Raw genomic sequence first — 23,179 nt, 5'->3', positions numbered from 1 at the left:
GGGGGAGAGGGAGAAGCAGGACTTCCGGCTAAGCAGGGAGCATGACATGGGACTAGATCCCAGGACCCTGAGATCATGACCTGAGCCGAGTCAGATGCTTAACCGATGGAGCCACTTACCAATTCTCATTTTAAATGTTCTCTGTTCAGTGTGAGAGAAACAGCTAATGAATAGATTGTTTAGGGTCTTTTAGGACATGGTAGGAAGTGTGATAGGAAGTGATCAGGTGAGGAATCGGAGGAGTAATATTATCTGGTCCCAGTTCAAAGGTTACCCGCTTGCCACCTGGAGAATGGGTTCTTCTTCTCCAAGAAGAGGTGTTACTGCAAGGATCCAGGTGAGGCCCGATGGTGGCCTGGACCAAAGTTAACTTAAGTGAAGTCATGGAGGAATGCAGAGCTTCACGGTGTGCCCTGAAGGTCGAGTGGATAATACTTGATATGGGGGTGGGGGGAGAAGCCACAAGGCTAATGCCCAGATCTGGGGCTTGAACACCCGGGGAAAGTGAACTTCGTGAGATGGGGAAACTGGCAGATAATCATGTCTGGGGGTAACCCGGATCTCTCTGGCCATTAAACCATGATTGCTTATTAAACACCCCCCTAAATATGTCAGCCCACCTGAGTTGCAGCTTGGGGAAGAGGCCAAGGCTGGCAGTGTAAACTCTGGGAGACCCTGGTTAAGATCATGTTGGCAATGAGGGCAGACAGAGAGGAAAGAGGGTTGGAACCAGTTTAAGACATTCCACCACTTTAAATATTAGGCAGAGGCAGAAATGGAAACCAGCAGAAGAAAATGTTTTAGGAAGGGAGTGGGAAATTGTGCTGGAGACTACTGAGAGGTCAAAGAAGTTAAAAATCGAAGATAACCGTTAGTTTGGGAGCCTGAACGACTCTGGTCGCCTTGGCGTGAGCACTGTCGTTCTGGTGTGTGTGGGCTGACAAAGACGTGATGTGAGGAAGTGGACATGACAGACAATTTTTTTCAAATTTTCTTCAAAAATTTCAGTTTTACTGTGAGAAAACAGGCATAGGAAATAGAGGGGGATATAGATTTAAGGGAGGTTTTTAAATAATATATAGTTCACAGTGGAATGTGCTTCTGTGATGGTGAACGATCCACTGGCAAGGGCGATTTTGCAGAGGGGAGAGGGATCTTGAGAAAGTGAAAAGCGATAGAATCAAAGAAGAAATGTGATGTAGGTTTTTCACAGGATCACGTCCCAAGTACAGATACTTAGGCTAAGAGTAAAGAGGGCAGAAACTGCAGGCACAAATGAAGGTGGCTGACACTTTTGGAGAACGTAAAAGAAGGAAATTTTCAATGAAATACGAGGGAGGAGAAGATGGGCAGGACAGGGGCAGACAGCACGGAGAAAGGAGGAGGCGAGGCCTGACAGAGGAATTCTGAGGAGAGAAACGCATGCGTACGACATATACAGGATTGCTGGGTACTCAGATCTTTGGCCGTTGACTGATGAAGTGAGAAAAATTAGCATAATGTGTGTAAAGTATTATATACTTGATGAGTATGTTTAGAAATTAGAAAAGGACACTTAACAGGTAATATTTTCCAAATGTACCTGAAACTTGCAGAATATGGGGTAATAGAAATAATTCCCTATGATGAGCCAAAGTAATAATCTAAGGTAAACAGAAATAGTTATCATTTGCTGATACTTAAACAAATATTGAATACCAACCTTGATTCCTTTCAGGCTAGAGACGTGCTTGAAGGACCTGTTGGAAAGAAGCATGTAAGTATTTGCAGTAAGTACATGACACACCTTAAAGAAGTAAAAACAATTCGAACATTACTAGTAACCTGTCAGTGATAAGCGGACATTTCACCATTACCGTGGTAAATATTCACTGTGCCATGCAAATGAGAAAATGAGCTAACTGTATCGGTACTTAAACTCCTGATTCCACAGCCGAAGCTTCCTTAGTGGATCTGGTAAATCGAAACTGTCTCTGCAGGAAGTGGTAGATGCTATACTTCCTTTTAAATGAAAGAAAAAACTATTTGGGCTAAACATTGAGCTTTAGGATAAATGATTAGTTAACCATAGTGGCAATGCTCTGTTTTTTATTTTTTGTTTGTTTTGTTTTAAAGATTTTATTTATTTATTTGACAGACAGAGATCAAGTAGGTAGAGAGGCAGGCAGAGAGAGGGGGGAAGCAGGCTCCCTGCTGAGCAGAGAGCCCGATGCGGGGCTCGATCCCAGGACCCTGAGACCATGACCTGAGCTGAAGGCAGAGGCTTAAGCCACTGAGTCACCCAGGCGCCCCAGTTGCAACGCTCTATTAAGGGCTCCGCAACGTTAATAATGATGGATAATGCGGCAGGGAGAGCGTCATCAGGGCTAGTCCGGGCCCACCACTCGTCCTGCCAACCGCATTCGGGATGCTTCGGTATGAGACCAGCTGCTGCCACTGAAAAGGCTTGGGGCTTCTGAAGATAGGTTTGCATTAACTATTCAAAACAATTTAACTTTAGGGGACAAAGACTTATTTTTTTTTAAAGATTTTATTTATTTATTTGCGAAAGAGAGAATGAGAGTGAGAAAAAGAGAGCAAGAGAAGGAGGAGGGTCAGAGGGAGAAGCAGACTCTCTGCCAAGCAGGGAGCCTGATGCGGAACTCGATCCTGGGACTCCAGGATCATGACCTCAGCTGAAGGCAGCCGCTTAATCAACTGAGCCACCCAGGCGCCCCAAGATTTATTTTTTTAATTCAAAATTCATTTTAAGGAATTTAGGATTGCAAAATATGACTGCCCTCCCCTTTTAAAGCACCGCAAACCAGACAGCCAGAAACAGATAAGCAAACTGCGTCCCAGGCACGGTCAGGAGACACCTGTAACTCCGGGTGGCGATGGATCCATGTACACCAAAATGGGGGGTTAAATGCGGTGAAGGGAAAGGCTGGATACAGGGAGGGAGGACATCACTCATGGCATATCTCAGATCAAACTGCACTGCACTGCTCTCTGAAGATCAAAAGCTTCGCTTGTTTGGGACTGTGGGAAACAGGGTGCTGGAGCCAGGAGCCTCACTCACTGCCGCGGATATCAGGGGGTATGAGAACGAAGGAGGAAACACACAGTCCTGTCATCTTTGCAGGAAGCAGTGTGCGGTTGGTGTAGGGTGAAGCAGACCCTGAAATGCGGCTGTTATGGCCATCTTTTTAGTGAGGAAGAAGTAAAGGCTAAAAGAGCTCACAAACTCAACTCTGCATCATTGGAACAATTCCCGTTAGTCGGGACCACTGCAGTGGCCACGCCCCACACAAACTTCCCGTGTGTAGCTGGTCTGGGAAGAACTGCTATTATTGGAGTATAAATAATCATCAAATGGAACTTCAGAAAATCGATACAAAAACACGGATAAAAAAGACAAATTGTTCTTTGAAAGGTTCAAAATCATAAAATGTCAATGTTCCTTAACTGTATAATTTAAAACACTGTGTTGCTAAAAATATCCATAAGAATTTAAGAACTAGAAAACTGACTTTAAAATTCAAGTAATAAAATAAACAGAAATAGCCAGAATTTAGAAAAAAACATGAAGTAATGAGAGAATGGTCCCATCAATAGTAAAGACATTATAAAACCACTACAATGAAAAGAATCTGGTGTACATGAGTACACAGATAAATCATCTGATCAGAATGGAGGCTAAAAATAAAACTAAGTACATTTAATAATTCAGTATATAGTAAAGATGAAGTATCAGTGGGAAAAATGTAACATTCAATAGATGCTTTGGGGACAACTGAGAGACATTAGAAAACACAAAGTCGGCCCTTTATCTCACTAATTGGAATAAAATAAACTCCAAATGAATCAAAGTTGTAAATACGCACACACACAAAGATAAAGAAAAGCATAAATCTGAGAGGAAACATAGAAGAAGTTTGTTGTAATTTGGGAGGAAAGGCTTTTTCAATATGACTCAAAATCTGAAGGCCATTTAAAAAAAAAATCCTAAATTTGACTGCAAGGAAAAAGTTTAACATTTTTGTACAGTTTAAAAAAAAACTTAAGAAACTCCAATGGAGGGTGCCTGGGTGGCTCAGTCCATTCAGCGGCTACCTTCTGCTCAGGTCATGATCTCAGGGTCCTGGGATGGAGCCCCTTGTCGGTCTCCCTGCTCAGTAGGGAGTCGGCTTCTCCCTTTCCCTTTGCCTCTCTCCCTACTCATGCCTGTGTACTCACTCTCTCAAATAAATAAATAAAATCTTAAAAAAAAAAAAAAAAGAAAATCGAATGAAAAATACTTAATTGGGAAAAGACTTTCAACACTCATCTCAGAAAAGAGCTAGTCTCCTTTAATAAAAGAGCCCCCAGATGTCAATAAGGAAGACAGTACAGAGATGGGTGAAAGATATGAACAAGCAGCTCACAGGAAAATATAAATATCTCTTAAATACATATGAAATGATATTCCATTAATAAGAAATTTTCCAAAAAGAAAAAAAACCCTATAATGTGATACCACTGGATTTACAAAAAATCAATGTTAAATAGCACGCTGGGCTGATGGGGGGCAGAGACTTCTGGGAACTGTCGGTGGGAATGTGATTTGGTATAAGCTTTACGGAGAGCAGCTGACAATGTTTATTAATATAAAAAATACACACCCCCTTGATGTAACAATCTTTCTTCCAACCATACTCACTTATATACTAAATGAATAAATAGAGTTACTGAAGAATTGTTTGCAGTAGCATAAGATTCAATCAGTCTAAATGCCTATTTATAAAATATAGAATGATCGTTAAATATATTTTGGTAAAACTATTCGGTGGAGAATGAAACAAGCATGAGAAAGCTGCGCCAGGAATAGACACACTGGATAATCGCCATGATCAGTGTGCATGGCATCTATCATTTGTTTATAAAAATAATTAGAATATGTACACACACATAGAAGCCTGTGTAAATGTCCGTATGTGATTTTATGCAGAGAACAACTCAGAAAACAGTAACGTAATGGTGTCCGAGAAGAGATCTGGGTAGCCAGAGACTACAGTAGCCTAATATTTTTGGCATTATGTTTGTGTATTACTGATTTTCAAATGCTAATTTTAAAAATTCAACTGGATATATTATGGAATAACTATTTTATTTTTTATTTGCATTTCTAATGTTATAAAGTTAAAAGTATAAAAGAAATCATTAAAATTCAGTACTTATATGTCAAAGTCATGCTGAACACCCACAAATAAATATTTAAAATGATATGCTTAAGACTTACAATTTTGCATCTTCTCTGTAATCATCCAGGCCCTCATCATAGGATTTTGATCTTTCGGTCTTTGAGCTGGGCTGGGCATCCAGGCTGGGAGGTCCGACAGATTCTGTAATCAAAAGCCAACATTTAGACATCTGCAGGTGGTTTCCAGATCCTTTTCGTAATGAGGAGACCACAGTTTGTCATAGCGTGGAAAAGTGAGAAAGAGAGATGGTTTGCACAGCCACTCACTGAAACGTACCCTGGTCATGGGAGAGCTGGCGGCGAATTAAAGGAGCCGACGTGGTGAGGCTGGGTGGGACCATTGCTATGGGGGGTGCCTGGGGTGCCTGCGGGGTGGAGGCTGAGATGACAGCAGAAGCGGGGATGTGTGCAAGGTCATGATCAATGCTGGGGCTCGTTGGTTCATCTAGAAAATAAAATGAAAATAAATATTGGTGGGATGCCTGGCCAGTTCAGTCAGTGGAGCATGTGACTCTTGATCTCAGGGTCATGAGTTCAAGCCCCCCACTCGGCTTAGAGCTTACTTAAAAAAAAAAAAAAGAAGAAGAAGAAGAAAAGAAAAGAAAAAAGAAAAAGAGAAAAAGAAAAAGAAAAAAAAACCAGAATGCTAAATGACCTAATTTTAATAATCAATACACATTATTTTTTTTAAAAAGATACAGATTTTAACACTTAGACACTACAGTACCAATAAAGAAAACACTTGTCTGTTAAAAATCTTATACAGTTATTAGTCTAGTAATTCCAAATAATTCTGAGAATGTGGTCTAAGAAATAAGTTATTGCTTCTACCAACAATTAATAACTTCATTAACAGATAATCAAGATACCAAAGTTATAGGTATTTAGAACTTGAACCTATGAAAGCAGAACAGTAATCATGTACCACCCTAAAAGAATTACTCTCCTAATTTTAAATATCTTCATTTCAGGAAGCTAAGCAAGGTGACCTGGCTGAGGCTTACCTTTCAGAGTATCAAGTCCTAAAACCTTCCTGTGCACAAACACACAAGTGTATCTTCAATTATTATGGAAAAATGAGAAAGGACAGTTTATGGCTTCCAGAAAAAGTTACACATTATCAAGACCGCTGCTATAGATTAAATGCTTGTGTTCCCTACAAAACTCATCTTGAAACCGAATCCCTAATGTGATGGAATCTGAAGGCGGGGTTTTGGGCACTGATAAGGTCAGGACAGTGGCACTCTCATGAATGGTATTAGGGCGCCCTTCAAAAAGTAGCCTGAGAGAGAGATCCCTTGACCCTTCCTCCATATGAGGACACAACTTCTATGAACCAAGAATCAGGATCTCATCAGACACCAAGTCTGCTGGCCTCTGGATGCTGGACCTACAGCGTCTGGAACTGGGGGAAATAAATGGCTCTTGTTTAAGCCGCCCGGTCTGTGGTATTCAGAGACCCAAATGGACTGAGATAGCCACAGGTTGTCTGTTTGGCACTTTTGTGCTAATCAGGAATAGCCGTCCTCTTCTCAAGCAAATGTCGGCCCTCGCCCAGAGGAGAAATCCCCACTTGCCCCCTTGAGCAGACGCCCTGGTGCCCCTGTAGAAATAGAGATGTTTTAGATGTTATGAATTTCAAGCTTCTCAAAAGCCTGTCACTATCTGTCAGAAGCAGAAATGCTATATGCCCGGAAACATTAATAACAACAGCTAACATACGCACAGAGCTTGGTAGGTATTGGCACCATTCTAAATACTTTAAATATATTTTCATTTAATTCTTATGAAACCCTATGAAGTAAGTACTATTTTACGACGAAGAAGCCAAAACAGACAGGTTAAGTAACTCATGTAAAGTTACTGATCCACAGGGACGGAATGTGGACCCAGAGAGTCTGATGCCAGAATTATTAATCCAGAAGTGTAAACTATATTTGTTTTCCAAACTGGTGAGTAATAGCTCTGTTCAAAATTCTTACTCTTATACAAACATCAATGGTTTAAATTCCAACATTCTAGGCCAGGAGAGTGTAATTTAATAGAATGCCGGAACTCTATTCCCTAAAATCAAATGCCTTAAGTCTTAGAAAATCATAACAACACCTTTTATAAAGAATATAATAGAATGATGACATAGACTTTGATTTCTTGATTTAAATGATCAAACTATTTTAATTTTGTCCAAATTCTAAGAATGCTCTATCATTTTAATGGGTAGCATTTTCATCAAGATAACTAATAATGATATAAACTCTAATATTTACAGCTAAAATACAAATTCTGACTATCTTGAGCTTATTTTATGTTTTTATGTTTTTACAGAGCCTTTAGAAGCAGCTCTTTATATTTTAGCACCAGAAAACATTTTTTAAAATTCTCTATGAATCAAGTTTACTAATTTCTCTATGAATCAAGTACATGACAACTAGATATCCTGTTAGTGAGCATGAAATTATTCTTTTTTCAAAAGAAGAGAACTAATTTTAAATCAACTGAATAAGGATAAAAATTTAATTTTACTAAAGATTTTAATATTCTTGGGGCACCTGGGTGGCTCAGTGGGTTAAGCCTCTGCCTTTGGCTCAGGTCATGATCCCAGGGTCCTGGGATCAAGCCCGGCATGGGGCTCTCAGCTCAGCAGGGACCCTGCTTCCCGCTGCTGCCTCCGCCCCACCCCCTTCCCCCACCCCGCCTGCCTCTCTGCTTACTTGTGATATCTTTCTGTGACAAATAAATAAATAAAATCTTAAAAAAAAGATTATAATATTCTTTAAAACTCATTATGATGTAAATTACCACAAATTAATCAACTTTTTCAAATGATACATGTGTATGAAGTAAGTTGGGTCCTCTGGGGTCTGCTTGGGACACCAATCTGTTATGGATTCAGATGCACGGTTATGAATGGGAAAATCTGTATTCTTTAGGAATTACATGGCATTTGTAGTACTGAGAGCATTAACAGCAGGAAAGAAAACATTCTCAACAGTGGTGGGCAATACGTGTGTCAAAGAGTGCCTAGGAAATGCCGTGGGAGAAATCTTTCAAGACAATTTTAGGCCTTGCAAAGTAATTTAAAACATTCCTACATTTATTTATTAAAATTAAATATCACAGGGACGCCTGGGTGGCTCAGTTGGTTAAGCAGCTGCCTTTGGCTCAGGTCATGATCCCAGTGTCCTGGGATCGAGTCCCACATCGGGCTCCTTGCTTGGCAGGGAGCCTGCTTCTCTCTCTCTCTCTGCCTGCCACTCTGTCTGCCTGTGCTTGCTCGCTCTCTCTCTCTCTGACAAATAAATAAATAAAATAAAATAAAAAAATTAAATATCACAGAGTGAAATTCACAATGTTCATGGATTAAGTATTAAACGAAATTTCAAAGGCAATTTTTTCTTGTGACTCTGGACTTCCTAGAGGTATGCATTCAATCTCTTTTGACTTGCTATATTTTGGAGGAAGTTTCTGTATTACACTGGGTTGGAATAATCTCTGCTTTAAGCATATGTGTGCAAAAAGGGCTGGGACAGACAACTACCTGCTCCAGGGAGCAAGGGTGAATGGAGAGGCCTGGGCGGGAGCCTAGCACCCTGTGCTCATACACTTCAGTCCTGTTGCACTCTTTAGAATAAATATATGTATTACTACATTAAAGAGAGACGAGGAAAAGCTAGCTATACTACTAAAATACAAAGAATTACATTACCTCACATTTATAAATTGTATTTTAATAAATCAAATTCTTCATTTGCTGTAAAAATGTGAGAACTTTCTATTGTTTTATTTTTTTTTAAGATTTTATTTATTTATTTATTTGACAGAGAGAGAGAGAGATCACAATTAGGCAGATAGGTAGGGGTTGGGGGGGGACTCCCCACTGAGCAGGGAGCCCAATGCAGGGCTCGATCCCAGGACCCTGAGATCATGACCTGAGCCGAAGGCAGAGGCTTAACCCACTGAGCCATCCAGGCACCCTCCATTATTTTAAAAATACCATTGTTGTTGTGATGATTAATTGGAATTTTAAAGCCCTAACTTTAATCTATGCTTTCATGATCACCAATGCGTAGACTATGTGCAAACAAGAATGATTCAGGCTTATCTCATTTTCCACTGTAAGAAAATGTGCGCTATTAAGATGTCCAAAGAGAAAACCAGGGGGCCGTCAGATTTTCGACAAATTTCTATATTTTTAATAATCAAACTTAAATATTCTGTCAGATGAAAACAACTGATCATCTCTGAGGCATGTCACACACTACATTAAGATGTTAAGTAATGGACACAGAACACAATTATGAACTATCAAGGCTGTAGACTTGCTATTATCAAGTGGCATAATCCCTCCTGAACTACATAATCCAAGGACTGACTGAACATCTGAGGCCTTAATTTACCTTATTCACTAAGAGCCTAATAGCTCTTCACAATAAAGAAAAGGTGGAGAGTCAGGGCACCTGGGTGGCTCAGTGGGTTAAGCCTCTGCCTTCCGCTCAGGTCATGATCTCAGGGTTCTGGGATGGAGCCCCACATCAGGCTCTCTGCTCAGCAGGGAGCCTGCTTCCCCCCGTCTTTCTCTGCCTACCTGTGATCTCTCTCTCTCTCTGTCAAATAAATAAATAAAATTTAAAAAAAAAAAAGAAAGAAAAGGTGGAGAGGACACTGAAATTGTTACATATTCAAATTCAAAGTGATCACTCTTCTTTCATCTGTAAAAAAGACAGACCTAAATGCCCCAAATCTTTATTTCATTTTGGAAAATACTGTCTTCCAAAAATAGATAAAGAATGAATTCTCACAAAAAATATATACTCCATGTTTCAATTTGGATTTTTTCCAAAGGGAGACTACTACAAATTATTATGTTTAAGCTGATGACTTATATCTGAATAAAAAAAATTTCACTGTTATCTCTTTCAATTAAAATTCCAGAAGAACATCTATAAGATTTCACAAATCAAGAAAAACATAGGGGCACCTGGGTGACGTAGTCAGTTAAGCATCCGACTCTTGGTTTTGGCTCAGGTAATGATCTCAGGGTCCTGGGATCGAGCCCTTCATTGGACTCTGCTCAGCATGGAGTCTGCTTGGAATTTTCTCTCCCTTGTCCTCTATCCTTCCCCCCCACTCTCTCTCTTTCTCTCAAATAAATAAATAAATGCAACTTAAAAAAAAAAGAAAAATATAGACAGGTACAGAATCAGTTAAGCATACTGTAAAACTTGATGTGTAACTCTTAGAATTGCTTTTCAAACAACAAAGAAAAAAAATGGAAGCCCTAATACACATTGAGAGCTCGTATGAATAGGAACAACTAAAATCGTAACAGAAGAAGAGCAGAGCACATGAAAAGACAAATCATGGAAGAAATGCAAAAGCCTAATAAAAATGTGAAAAAAAACCTCAAGAAAACCTGACTACTAATGAAATAACAAAATGAAACCAAGTAAAATTGGACAGCTGTTTTTCATCTCATAACCTGGCAGATACTTTCATCTCATGATGTTCCTATCCTGGTTGTTCCTCTCCATCTTCCTCAAGATGACTGCAGAGAATGGATGCTGCTAGCTGCCCATCTCTATCTTTGGGGTTCAGCGAGGCTACCAAAGTGCTCGCCTTCCTGTGGATGTGCCAGGCCTGACCCCGCAGGAGGCCCTCGCTCACTTGAGTCCACAGTGATGGGCCAAGGGCGAAGAAGCTGATCCAGTCAGGACGGGTCATAGTCTCTCCATCGGATTTGATATATGGATACTGAAAAAGGTATAGTCTTTTTCTTCTCTTCCTTGGGGAACAAGAACTTTAAAAATCAGTAAACTGAGCTGCCAGAGGCCATCTTTTCTACCATGTGGAGAAAAAGTATCTGAGAATGAAGAAATCAAAACTGAGAAAAAGATACCCAATCTTGATGCCAAATCACTTGAGTTTTCAGATCCAGCCATGCACAGAACTAGGTCTACCCCAAAACTTTTTCACTGTGAGCCGACATTCCTTTTTGGCATAAGCTAATATGAAAAAAACTCTCTATCATTTGTCATCAAGAGAATTCCAACCAACACAAACACAGAACACAGAGTGTTTCCAGTTCCCCTTCACAAACAAGCATGACTCCTCATGAGACGTACTGTCCAGAGCTGCGTGTTAGAACAGAGCACAACGGGCCTCTTCTAAAACGAGCTGGGTTACGAGGAGTTTTTCCTCACCATTCAAATAATTATGCAAAGAAAGCATTACAACGTAGTTTGTATTTTAAAATTATAGTTGAGGGTCATTTTATAAAACTCAGTGAAATTACTGGAATTTGGGGCGTAGACTATGGCTAAACAGTCCATTCCTGGAAGTACCTTTGCTTTTCATTTCACCTCTGCTACGAAGAGGTAACCCTAACCCTCCCTGAATTGCACTACCATTTAAGGAATGTTAACAGCATAATATTCACACACGATTCGGAATAAACTATATGTTGCAAGGGGAGGAGTAAATCTGTATAAGTTGGAAGAAATGGTGACTAATGTAAAAATGTGTATGGAAGGGCGCCCGGGTGGCTCAGTCAGGTGAGTGTTCGACTCTTGATCTCAGCTCAGGTCTTGATCTCAGGGTCGTGAGTTCAAACCCCACATTGGGCATATTTCCAAAACAGCATGAGTTTGCGTGTGTAATTTTTACTAAAAGTATGGATTGAACAAACTGCTTCTGTTCCAAGTCCACAAGAAGGGACACTGACTACATATGACCTAGAAAGTCAATCTATACCTCAAGCAAAATATGTATTTAAAAACCTTTGAGATTTTTCCTTGTCCTTAAGGAAAAGGAGAATAAAATAATGCAAATGGATTCTTTTTCTTACAAAGAAATTCAAATGGGAAAACGGTATTTTCTTTTTACTGGCCTTCTGAGATATTTACACTCAGTGTAAATCAAAGGGGATGGACAGCAGTTACATCAGGCTGAATTCTCCTTCCAGTGGGCAAGCATGAGCTCTTTCTTATGGACTAACAAGTAACAACTCATTACTCTTTGGTGATACTGCAGGTTTTTTTTTTTTTAATCTAATGTAACCACAATGAAATAAAGTCATTCTAAAAAATTGAACTCCCTAGGAAAATTTTATTTTACCCTATTAATAGCAATACTAGTTACTCAACATCGGGTGGAAAAGTTTTGGGTTTGATAAAGATGACGCGCTCAAGAAACTCCATACATCTTAAATTTAAGAGGTCTGGTTAGAAAGAATGCTTAAAAAATAAGCCAATAGGGGCGCCTGGGTGGCTCAGTGGGTTGAGCCGCTGCCTTCAGCTCGGGTCATGATCTCGGGGTCCTGGGATCGAGTCCCGAGTCGGGCTCTCTGCTCGGCGGGGAGCCTGCTTCCCTCTCTCTCTCTCTCTCTGCCTGCCTCTCCGTCTACTTGTGATCTCTCTCTGTCAAATAAATAAATAAAATCTTTAAAAAAAAAATAAGCCAATAATATATTAACATGAGGTTCTCATCTCTGATCATCAAGTGACAGATCTCTACTTACTGAAACTCTTCATTAGTTACAAACAGAGCTCTGGAAATAGTAGGTCCTATTAAATTTTATATCAACTGGTAAAGGGTACCATCACCTGGTCCAAATATTCCCATTTTTAAATAATAATTCAACTCATTATCATAATAGGATTTATCATGACCAAGCTTCTTTACTAATCAGCTCAGTAACATGCATTTAGGTAAACATTTGGCTTTGTGAAAGTCATTTTGAGATTTGGTTATTTTCATCCCCCAAAATCCAATGCTCCATCTTCCCAGGAGAGAGGATTTTTTTTTTTTAAATCGGGAAGTGAGGAGAATTTTGATGCTCTATGCATGCTTGCCATAACCAGTTGGCAGCTGGTGCTGAGGGAAAAGGAGTGGAGCTGTAAATCGAAGACAAACCGCTGTGACAGTAGAGACCGGGAAGGGGGTAGATGAAGCGAGCGGGGGCTGTGTGTGGCCATGTGGTCAGTGCTGGGGCTGGTTAGCGAGCGGGCAGGACAGCATGAACATGTTTGCGCAGCAAGTGATCCACATTTAAAGAGGGCAAGTGGGAGCCTACTTTTAGATATACCACAGATAACCGTTCCATTTACTTTGCTGAATTCCTGCCATCCCAGAGATGAGACGGGTTAGCTCAAGGTTTTAAGATTCTATGTGTTTGTGTGTGGGTTGGGGCAGGGGCACGTGGGTATGAAAATCGGCCCAGCTTGCTAGCTGACAAATGCTGGAAGTATTCATTTCAAGAAATCTGACAATTACTTTAAAAACAGTCAATAAACACGAGGCACCAATTTTTCTTTCAAATGAGTAATCTTCACACAGAAAAGAAGCAAGCTATGAGGAACAGGGAAGACTGGGCAGGGGGTCCTGTCTTGTTTGACTGTGTGAAAGCCACTCAATTTCCCTGGATATTGAGTTCCGTTACCTATAAAGTCCCGAAACTGGACGAGGAATATCAGGAGGGTCAATTCTGGTCAAGAGGCCTACAGTAATAAATCCACTAAGGGTGAAAAATGATCATTTGTGTAGTAATTTAAAATACCTGTAGGTTTTTCCTAAACCAGGGATCTGTCAGGGGGCTTTTGAGGTTTGTTTTTTTTTTTTCCTTTTTTTTTTTAAACTGCCAGATGTAGCTGAGAGTGTAGTTACTATTAGCGCTGTTTTCAACATGAAAGAACTAGCTGAAAATCAAGAAAGTCTAACTTGAGGGAAATAATTCTGTAGTTTTCAAGAGCTAAGTTAAAAAAAATTTTTCCCCCTAAATAATTCAGTATAGTATTCTACAAGGTGTGCTGTAGATAAATTTGAAATAGTTCAGGATAAAAGCTAATGCTACTACCAAAGGAAGGTAAATGGGCATCTAAAGTTATTCCATGGGGTACAGCTTTGTTAACAAACTCGGAACACATTCATTTATTTACTGAAAAGAGGCTAATTCAATTTTACGAAGGCTGAGTTAAGAATGGTGAATACTGCATGTAGAATTAGTTTCTGGGTTTAGCTTTAAAAGAGTGAAAGCCAGGATTTAAATTGTAGCACATTTTTAGGGCATTGTCCAAAGAATAGGCGCTTCCGAGCTAGCAGAGAATCAACTCTGCCAGTTACCTGCTGAGAAACCCTGAGCAAACGACTTAACTTTATAAAGTGGGTCCTTTATGGATAAGCATCTAACTCCTGACCTACACTCCGTACCGGGCTGTTAAAAGGATGGGTACATGAAATACTTGTTAGGTTATAAAGTACTACAGAAGTTTGGGAATTTTGTTGTTGTTATTGTATTTAAAAATGAACTCCACCCCATTACTCAATAGAAGTAAAAATTTAAAAAAGTTTAAGTGTCAATGGAATCACATCTTGTGGGAATGCCGGTGGATGAAAAAGACTGTAAGGTGATGAGTATAATTTTTGTCTTTATAGATCAGATGCTTTGTAGAAAGACTTAGTAAGTATTAGTATAAAAGAAGGGCCGGGTACTTGGTGCACCACTCATAATATCACCACTGGCATTAGGAGTTTAGAGCTCCTAGAGGGAGAAGCTGGGTGTAAGGGGACACTCACCCACTCCCACTGCTGCTGGGTAAATTTCAGATCCTGTAATCTAGGTATATATCTCACAAGCTTTAAACCCGCTAAGTTGGTTTAAAAAGGCAGGACCAGTAAGGCTGTACAAATCTAATTCAATTTTACATAGGCTAACGCTAAGTATGTGCATATGGGCCAACTTTGAGAGGAGAACAGAGTATTAAAGATACAGCAAGAAATTTAAAAAATTTAAAAAAAATTAAAAAACAAAAAAATAGCAAGAAAAAGGGAGGAAAATGAATTTGAAATGAAATCTGAGTGTGGGTAATACAGCTATAGTTTCTCTATATTAATAATTATAAGAGTAGTATAATGAAATGTAGGAAGTTCAGATTGTAGAATACATCTTAAATCCTCCTAGTAAATGTCAAATTAGTTATGAACTCATTACTCGTTTTGTTTTGTGTTTACTCATAAAAGAAGTAAAAATTTATTTTCAGTACTTACTATGAAGCTTTATAAACTGCCTGTGGGGGGTAAAGAAAATATTGCCAATGACTGATATTCCTAATTTAAAAACAAATAAAATGGTTTATTTTAATTTCTCTAAATCTTTGCGAACCAAAAAAAATATTAGACATTAAATGTGTAACAAAATGTTGGAAAATTTTCTTTCTGTAAGATATACCATGTGCTCTCTATTATAAATGACTAAACAAATGAATTGGCTCCATTCTCTGGTATTTTGGGAATAAAGCCAAGGCACTTAATTCTTTTTTTTTTTTTTTGCATTAATCTAGAATGTTTTCAAATGATAAAAAATAATTATTAAAATCACAGAATATAAGGTTCTAGAATGTGGTAATACAAAAGCAAAACTACTTTCTTTCTTTTTAATTAAATGTTCCACGAGATAGCACAAAGTATATTCTCTGAAGTGTGTTTTATGATATATGTTAAACAGAGATCCTCTAAATAAAAGGATTCATGGTCAAATATTTCTGTGAAAAATAGTGTTAGAAAATACACCTGGGGTGTCCCTGGGTGGCTCAGCCAATTAAGCGTCTGCCTTCGGCTCAGGTCATGATCTCAGGGGCCTGGGATCGAGCCCTGCTTCAGGATCCCTGCTCAGCAGAGAGCCTGATTCTCCCTCATCCTCTCCCTTATCCCTGCCACTCTGCCTACTCGTGCTCTCTACCTGTCAAATAAATAAAATCTTTTTAAAAAAGAGAAAATACACCTGGGAAATACATAGTAGCATGTTTATGATTCTAAGCGCCCCATGGTAAAGAAAACCAAAACTTGTTTAGCTATTTAAATCCAGCATTTCTCAATTTATTTGATCACTAATTTTTTTTCCTCCTTAATCAAATGGAATTAATGTTCCTAGAAAATATTTCGGCAAACACTGCAAAGAGTCTCTTTTACTCCATTTCAATGTTGATGTCTTATCCCAGTTTTATATATATATAAAATTACATACCTATATCCCACTTATATATATAATAAAATTTCATATTTTATATGTTTTAATATATATTCACATATATATAATTTAAAAAATAGATTGGAAAGAGAAACACCTATGGGTCAGATAACAGTTTAAAGCTCAGTAATAAAAGGATTTCAATACTGATTAAATTATGGAAGTTACACTTAATGAAATTAAATGTTCTTTTATTGACTAAAAGTTTCTTTTATTTTATGGAACTTATACTTAATGAAATCTAAAAGTTCCTTTATTTTCTTCTTAAAAAAAGCATAAAACAATCATTAGTCCCCAGTTAATTCTATAAAATATCTAGATGATGTGTAAGATTCCATTTTTGGCAAAGTTCTATTTTCTGAGGTTAGATTTAAGGGTAGGGATATAAATATGACTACAATTTAGGTTGAGATTCCCCACAAATGTTTACAACTTGCATATATCTTATTTATAAAAAACAGAAGTTCCACAGAACTTTCTCAAAAGCTGACTTTGATAGTGTTGCCTGACAGTCCAATAGGCTCAGTGTATTTAGAAAATTTCTCTTTGAGCAACTTGAAATGTTGCTCAAAGAGAAGCACACTCTACTGTAAGATTATGGAGAACTCCTCATGAACTCATAGGGTAATGGGGTGAGGACAAGTACGGCCTTGGCCTCAAAAGAAGGCCCTGTGTCCCACAACTCCAGGGGGCGCTCTTCACAATGCATCTATGTACATGGTGCCCTCTGGAGCTGTGCTCTGTGAGGAGGCTGAATCAGCCGGCCAAGTGTCAGTCTCTACTGCTCATTAATTGTGTCACTTTAGGGAAGTCATTTAACCTCTCTACAGCTTAAACTTCTCAGTATTAAATAAAAGTAATACTAAGGACACATACGATAAGCCTGTTAGCGGATTACGCGTTCGAGCTGCACAGTAACTACCCTGAGAACTCTTCTTTTGATTTTGCTATATACTTAACCATCATCTCAAAAATTACCATTGCCCATCATTTCATCATTTCAACCAGTATTTACTGAGTGCCTGCTATATGCCAGCCAGTGCTCTGGGTACTAAGGTTACAAAAGCGGACAAAAGATCTAAGAGCCTGGCTCTCAGGCAGCTTATATTCTAGCTCTGCAGAGAAACATGAAACAAAAAATATGTCCAGCGGAAATAAGTGATCCGAAGATAAATAAAGTGGCAGATGGGGACAGAGGATGTCAGGTGCTGTGTACGTGTGTGTGTGGGGGTACCTACTGTAGACAGGCTGGTGAGGAACAGCCGCTTTGATAAGGTCACACTTGAGTTCAGACCCCAATGCAGCGAGGGAGAGAGTCTTGTGACTCTCAGTGGAATGTGTCCCGGGGCTGGGAAGTGGCAGTGCCAGGGCCTCGAGGCATGCCTGGCGTGCCCCACAAGTGCAAGGAGGCTGGGGCAGCCGAAGACAGGAGATGGGCTCGCAGAGGTGGAGTGGTGGTGGGAGGGCACATACCACAGAGGGCCCTGCAGGCCACAGCAGGATTTGGAATTGTACCCTGGGTGATGGGGAAAGTAAACAGAGGGTCTGGTCAGAGCAGTGGCATGATCTGATTTCCATTTTTAAAACGCCACACTGGCCGCATTGTGGAGAGTACACCTGGGGTGTGTGGGAGCAGCCGCAAACCTAGGGGGACATACTAGCTCTTCTACACTGGGAAACATGCTTGTATTTGAGTTATTTTTTCCAATTCTATCCCAAGATTTACTCCAAAACAAAGTACCTTGACAATGAAGAGGTCTATTCATTCAGCCCAAAGAAATAGGAAATAAGAAAGTCAAATGCACGGTTTAAATAAAAACTGATTACTAATTATTAAAACAGTTCAACTTGGCTTTTGATTCAGAAGGATCATCAACTAGGTACCATTTGGTTTGCTGGGTCCCTTGGCCCCAGACAGTGGAAGTCTGTTTCATTAAAAAAAAAAAAAAAAGAAAGAAAGAAAGAAAGGAAGGAAGGAAGGAAGGAAGGAAGGAAGGAAAGAAAGTAAGGTATTGAGTAGATAATGTTAAAATAAAAAAGGAAAACTGTCACTTGACATCATTTTTGAGGATAAAAATTTATGGCTTTAGTTTTAGCACAGTTCAGGAAACTCAGGACAAATGTTTTAAAAATCAGAGTAAAATTTTTGTGTCTGTTGCACTAGAAAGACCACCTTTCTGGAAAGATGTGTAACGTATCTGACACAGTAGCCACGGACTACCCATGAGCTCACCTATGAATGGGATGGATGCCAAGGAATCCCCCGGTGGGCTGGTACTCGAGGCCTTCCTCTCCTCCATCCGCTTTATATGGACCTCGCGGCGCGCGTCGTTGGGCAGCCAACAGGTGGTGTCCGACCCTGTGTCCTGGTCATTCACCGCCAGGATGTAAGACTGATGCCTTAAAGGCTGTGGCGTCTGGCGACCGGATGGAGGTTTCTCTCTGAGCACAACAGCTTCTCTATTATCTAAAGTATCTGACTCCTGAATGTCAGCCTCTCGGAGATTTAAGTCCTGACTTCTCTGAGTGACGGATAATTCTAAATCCAAGGCGCCCGAGTTCTCAGTGGTCTGAGGGGCAGGCGCGACGGGAGCTCCAGAGAGAGAGGGGGGTTTCCCGGGCTCCACCTGGTGATCAGGGGCACTTTCGGTTCTCAGCCATGTCTGCTGATTCAACAGACTGTTTTGATGCAAGTGATTTACTGGTCTTTGGTCTTTGACAGAAACAAATGAGTTCTGGCTAAATGATGGTTTTGTGACATGCGTAGAAGGCGCTTTCAGAGAATTACTTCGGACTTTCACAAGAGGTGACCTGTCTTGCGAAACGCCTCGAGGCAGTGACATTCCACAAGTGGTTGGAAAGTTTCTGTTGGACTGCAGTGGTTTTAGATCTGGTGGCACTTTTTTAAACTGAGACACAGATCCCACTCCCCTGCTGGGCATACGCCTGTTATCGGAATTCACAACGCTTGCAGCCACGGTAAAATTTGAACCTCGAAAAGGCTTGTGAATTTCTTGCTGCCTGGGTCTTTCATAAATCCCTCGTCTATCATCTTGTTCAGTAAATCCACTCCATTTGTAGGTCTGCTTTCGTTCTCCATTTGAATCGGGCATTTGACTCTCCGAATTGACATTTTCTAAGGTTTCACCCTGTCCCTCGATATAATCCCAGGAACGAGTTCTGTGATTGCTAAAACTAACAGATGGAGAGGTCAGGGCTCCTTGAGATGCACTTCGTGGACAATACGTCACTAACACAGAGTCCTCCAGCCTCTCCTGGGACACACTGCGCTGCCGGATCTGAACAGACTGGGGCACTCGATCGTGGGAGGTGCTTCGACGTCGTACCTGCAAAGCAGTGCGGTTTGGTACCACCTGGTTATAATCTGTTGTGCTCTGAGATGCTGCTCTTAAACTATCTAGTCTTTCTTGAATTGTCCGACAACCTATGTGCAATCGTCTGTTATCAATATACTCTTTGTAAGTTTTATAGTTTTTCCAGTCTATGTGCTGATGGGAATTCGGAGAATAGTGATTAACAGACACGGAAGGCGAATCCACAGCCTGAGGTCTACTGCTGGAGATTCCCTCCGAATGTCCACTGTAATTGCCAGATTTAAGTAAAATTCCCGAAGGTTCCAATGATCTGGAGCCTGCAGTCTGATGAAGGAGATGGGCGGTGGGAATCGATGATGGCGGGGAAGTGGTTCTGGACACTGTTTTCAACGAGGTCTGCTCATTCATGCCATACCTCACCTCTTCAGTTCTATGTGCAGGAACTGTATGGTTGTTTCTATTAGTTAACAAATCTACAACCTTCTCAGAAGGTACAATGACAGTCCTTACACTTTCATTGCAAACACACACTGCTGTGTTCGACTTTGCAACATCTGTGGGAGACGGAGGCACTTGTATTTCCATTCTGTAGGCCCTGCCGGGTTGCGTCAGGACTGGGGTACTGGTTTGCTGTTTGCTCGATGATGGATCTGGAGGAGATACTTCCACTGGCTGTGCCATGGCTGAGGGGGCAGATGGCAGCCAGGGGTAGCAAATCGGTGGAGGTTCGGGGATATTGTGGGCATTGCCACTGTAGGCTTCATTGCCTTTCAGGTAGGCATCTTGAGAATACGCCTACGTGCAAAGGAGAAAAAAGGGTCATTTAAGATTCACAAGAAGAACAACAATTTCCATTCTTGCAATGGACCGTTTTGGTTTACGGTGCCGTATACCTTATTCCTAAGTGGTATTCGCTAAAGCAAGCATGCAAACACAACGTAAGGATGCGCCATACATTCAGAAAAGGGCTAGCCTTTCAGAAATCAAACTGGAGAATTTGCAACGATATTAATTACAACTGCCTGTTTTCTCAAAAGATGGTGACACACCAGTTTTTCCGCCCAGCCAATTAGAGATAGCCCTGGCTTCTAAAATCTTCCCCATTCAAATTTTATGATCTTCCAGCATTTGACAGGCTAAATGGCCGCCTTACAAATCTCAGCAAAAGAACGTTTTGATCTTTTGCCAGAGTGAGGGTGAAGATATTAAAAATCTTAACCAAATACATTTTTACTGTAAGCACAAGTTAAATGTGACATACCGAGCAGTGTCTTGTCAATGAATGATTACCTAGTCCTTAAAAATAAGCCATTTTGATAAATTAAGTCCTAAGCCATATTTGAATATTTAAAATATCCAAATATTTCAAATATTTGAAATATTTAAATATTTAAAAATAAGAGAAAACATGCATGTTTAAATTAAGCATGAAAAGTAAAGGCACGAAAATATGAAAAAAGTAATTCATCTTTCTGTATATGATTTTTATTTTTTATTTTAAGCTAATGCAAAATTATAGTGCACACATTTATTTGGTCCTTTTACTTACTGGGAGGAGGCATTTCTCTATTACTAACAGGCAGGCATGCAGCTCAAATTCTGTTCTATCTATTATTTATGAAACTATCTAGCAACGTATTTCAAAACTTCAAAATAGCTGAAATTAAAGACAGACACGCAATAAAACAGAACTAATTGATAGTAACTGAGGACTAGGTCAGCATCTGAGACACTGAGGTGTGGTATCATGTTACATATCCTCCCCTAATCAAAACAAGCTTAATTCACATCCATCATCATATCCTGTCTTTGCATTAGACATCTAAGCTTGCAAAGCTCAAGTGCAGCCACACACACAACAGCAAAGTCCCAGGGAAAGAGAGAGGGCGAGATACTTAAAAAAAAATCCACATATAGGTAGATGTTATTATGTTTTAACACCAGTTATGCACAGGATTCAAAAGAAACCAAACATAAAAACAAAAAAAATAAAGAAAACCAGATATCACAAACACAGTCCACAAATTAGTAAGATTAACATAACACTATGGAGGGTTTCTCTAAGCAAACTGACAGTTTTAATAGGTTGGCTTATTACAAATCTCTATAGAACATAACTTTAAAAAAAAGCAAGGAAATAGCTTCTGTGCATTTCTTACCAGAGCTGTGACATCCTTTGTAAACTGTAGCTAGCAGAAAATAGGAAAACATAGTAGAAGCTGCTTACTGATATAAAGACAGAATCATGTTGTCATATTGATGCTGGAAACAGCAAGCTAAAAATACATCTATACTGATTACTCTGGAAGGTACCAAGAGAAGTAAAGGGCAGTGGAGCATAAAGGATAACTTCAGTATCCTTCTGAGCATCTTTTTCTCGGGCTTTTATCTGGTTCTTATTTGGGCTGTCTACCATTTCTGAAAGCAAAATACATATGGTGACAGGCTTTCCTAACGGCTATTTCCTTCACTCGGCACTGCTGTGTGATGATGCGCTCCGAAGCTTCCCTTCCACGAGAGCAACATTGATGTCTCTCATCTCCCCTGAGCTTCTTCCAGCTCTGCTTGCAGATGACGAAACGAATGCTCTATCATGCATTTAAAATAGTACAACCTCCTCCTTCCCCTGTAAAGCGGAGCACCACCACAAGCTGTCAGCTGACTGCAGCTGTCTGGACACGATGATTGGGAGAGAAAGGATGACTGTTGCGTTAAGTACGTTAAGTACGTTTCACTCAAAAATTCAGATCTTTTCCTGTACCTTCTGTCCTGGGTTACTGGCTTAAGACAATGATGACTGGGTGGACATGAAAATACTACTTCCAGAGGAATTCTTTAAAACTGATAGTGAATATTAGAGAACATAAGCCAGGAAGCGTGGAAAAGCTGAATGAGTAGATTCAAGAAAGCAAGCATGCTGTGATATCTTTAAGGCATGAATATAGTCAAAATACACATTTTGGGTTATATGCCACTGACATAACATGACTGTCTTTTTGATGCTGATTATATTCACACCAAGACTTTTCCACGCCAGGAAGATTGTGTCTGGATGAGTGAACACTCTGGGACAGTATTTCCCACAGTGTGTTTGTGCAATTTTATTACGCATCATCCGGAAGGGAGGAGGAGGAGGAGAGCGCTCTCTCTGCTCCATGATGTAGCGAAGGACTGACTGGCAGGCTTCCTGACTCCTCAAAACCTCTCCTGCATTTGTGTACGTTGTTAGACTCAAAGGGAAATGACAAGCTTATTCGGCCACAGAACCCATTTTTTTCTAAGGGGTTTTCATACAACTAGAAATTTCTGCTGGGAAGTACTGTTTTAGAACTAATAATTTAGAGACACTGCCTTTATTCAAATTTGGGGATAAGGAAGGTATATGACAGGAACAATGAAAAACCTGAAAAGATATCGGGCATACTTCGAACATCTCTAAGATTCCTATATAACAGCTCTAAATACTAAATAGCCCATGTTTGTGGGTCCTCATTTCTGATTACTCATTTCTGAGTAAGGTTATGTCAAGTGGGTCCTCACATACTCACACAAGAACCATGCATTAACGCAGACTAACTAAATAGAATATTTTACGCAGATGTA

At 39.9% G+C, this 23,179-nt stretch overlaps 1 protein-coding gene across 1 annotated transcript in view; it reads right to left on the bottom strand.

Annotated features, from left to right (window-relative positions):
- The window catches only part of ARHGAP21 (Rho GTPase activating protein 21), a 136,989-nt gene that overhangs the window by 18,242 nt on the left and 95,568 nt on the right, over positions 1–23,179 (bottom strand). Inside the window, 5 exon segments of the mRNA XM_047740098.1 lie at positions 1,703–1,739; positions 5,261–5,363; positions 5,499–5,666; positions 18,475–20,371; positions 21,736–21,765. Of these exon segments, the coding sequence (XP_047596054.1) occupies positions 1,703–1,739; positions 5,261–5,363; positions 5,499–5,666; positions 18,475–20,371; positions 21,736–21,765 (2,235 nt within the window).

Source organism: Lutra lutra, chromosome 8 (assembly GCF_902655055.1).
Source record: "Lutra lutra chromosome 8, mLutLut1.2, whole genome shotgun sequence".
Taxonomy (NCBI): Eukaryota; Metazoa; Chordata; class Mammalia; order Carnivora; family Mustelidae; genus Lutra; species Lutra lutra.
This window is presented reverse-complemented; position numbering and strand designations above follow the sequence as displayed.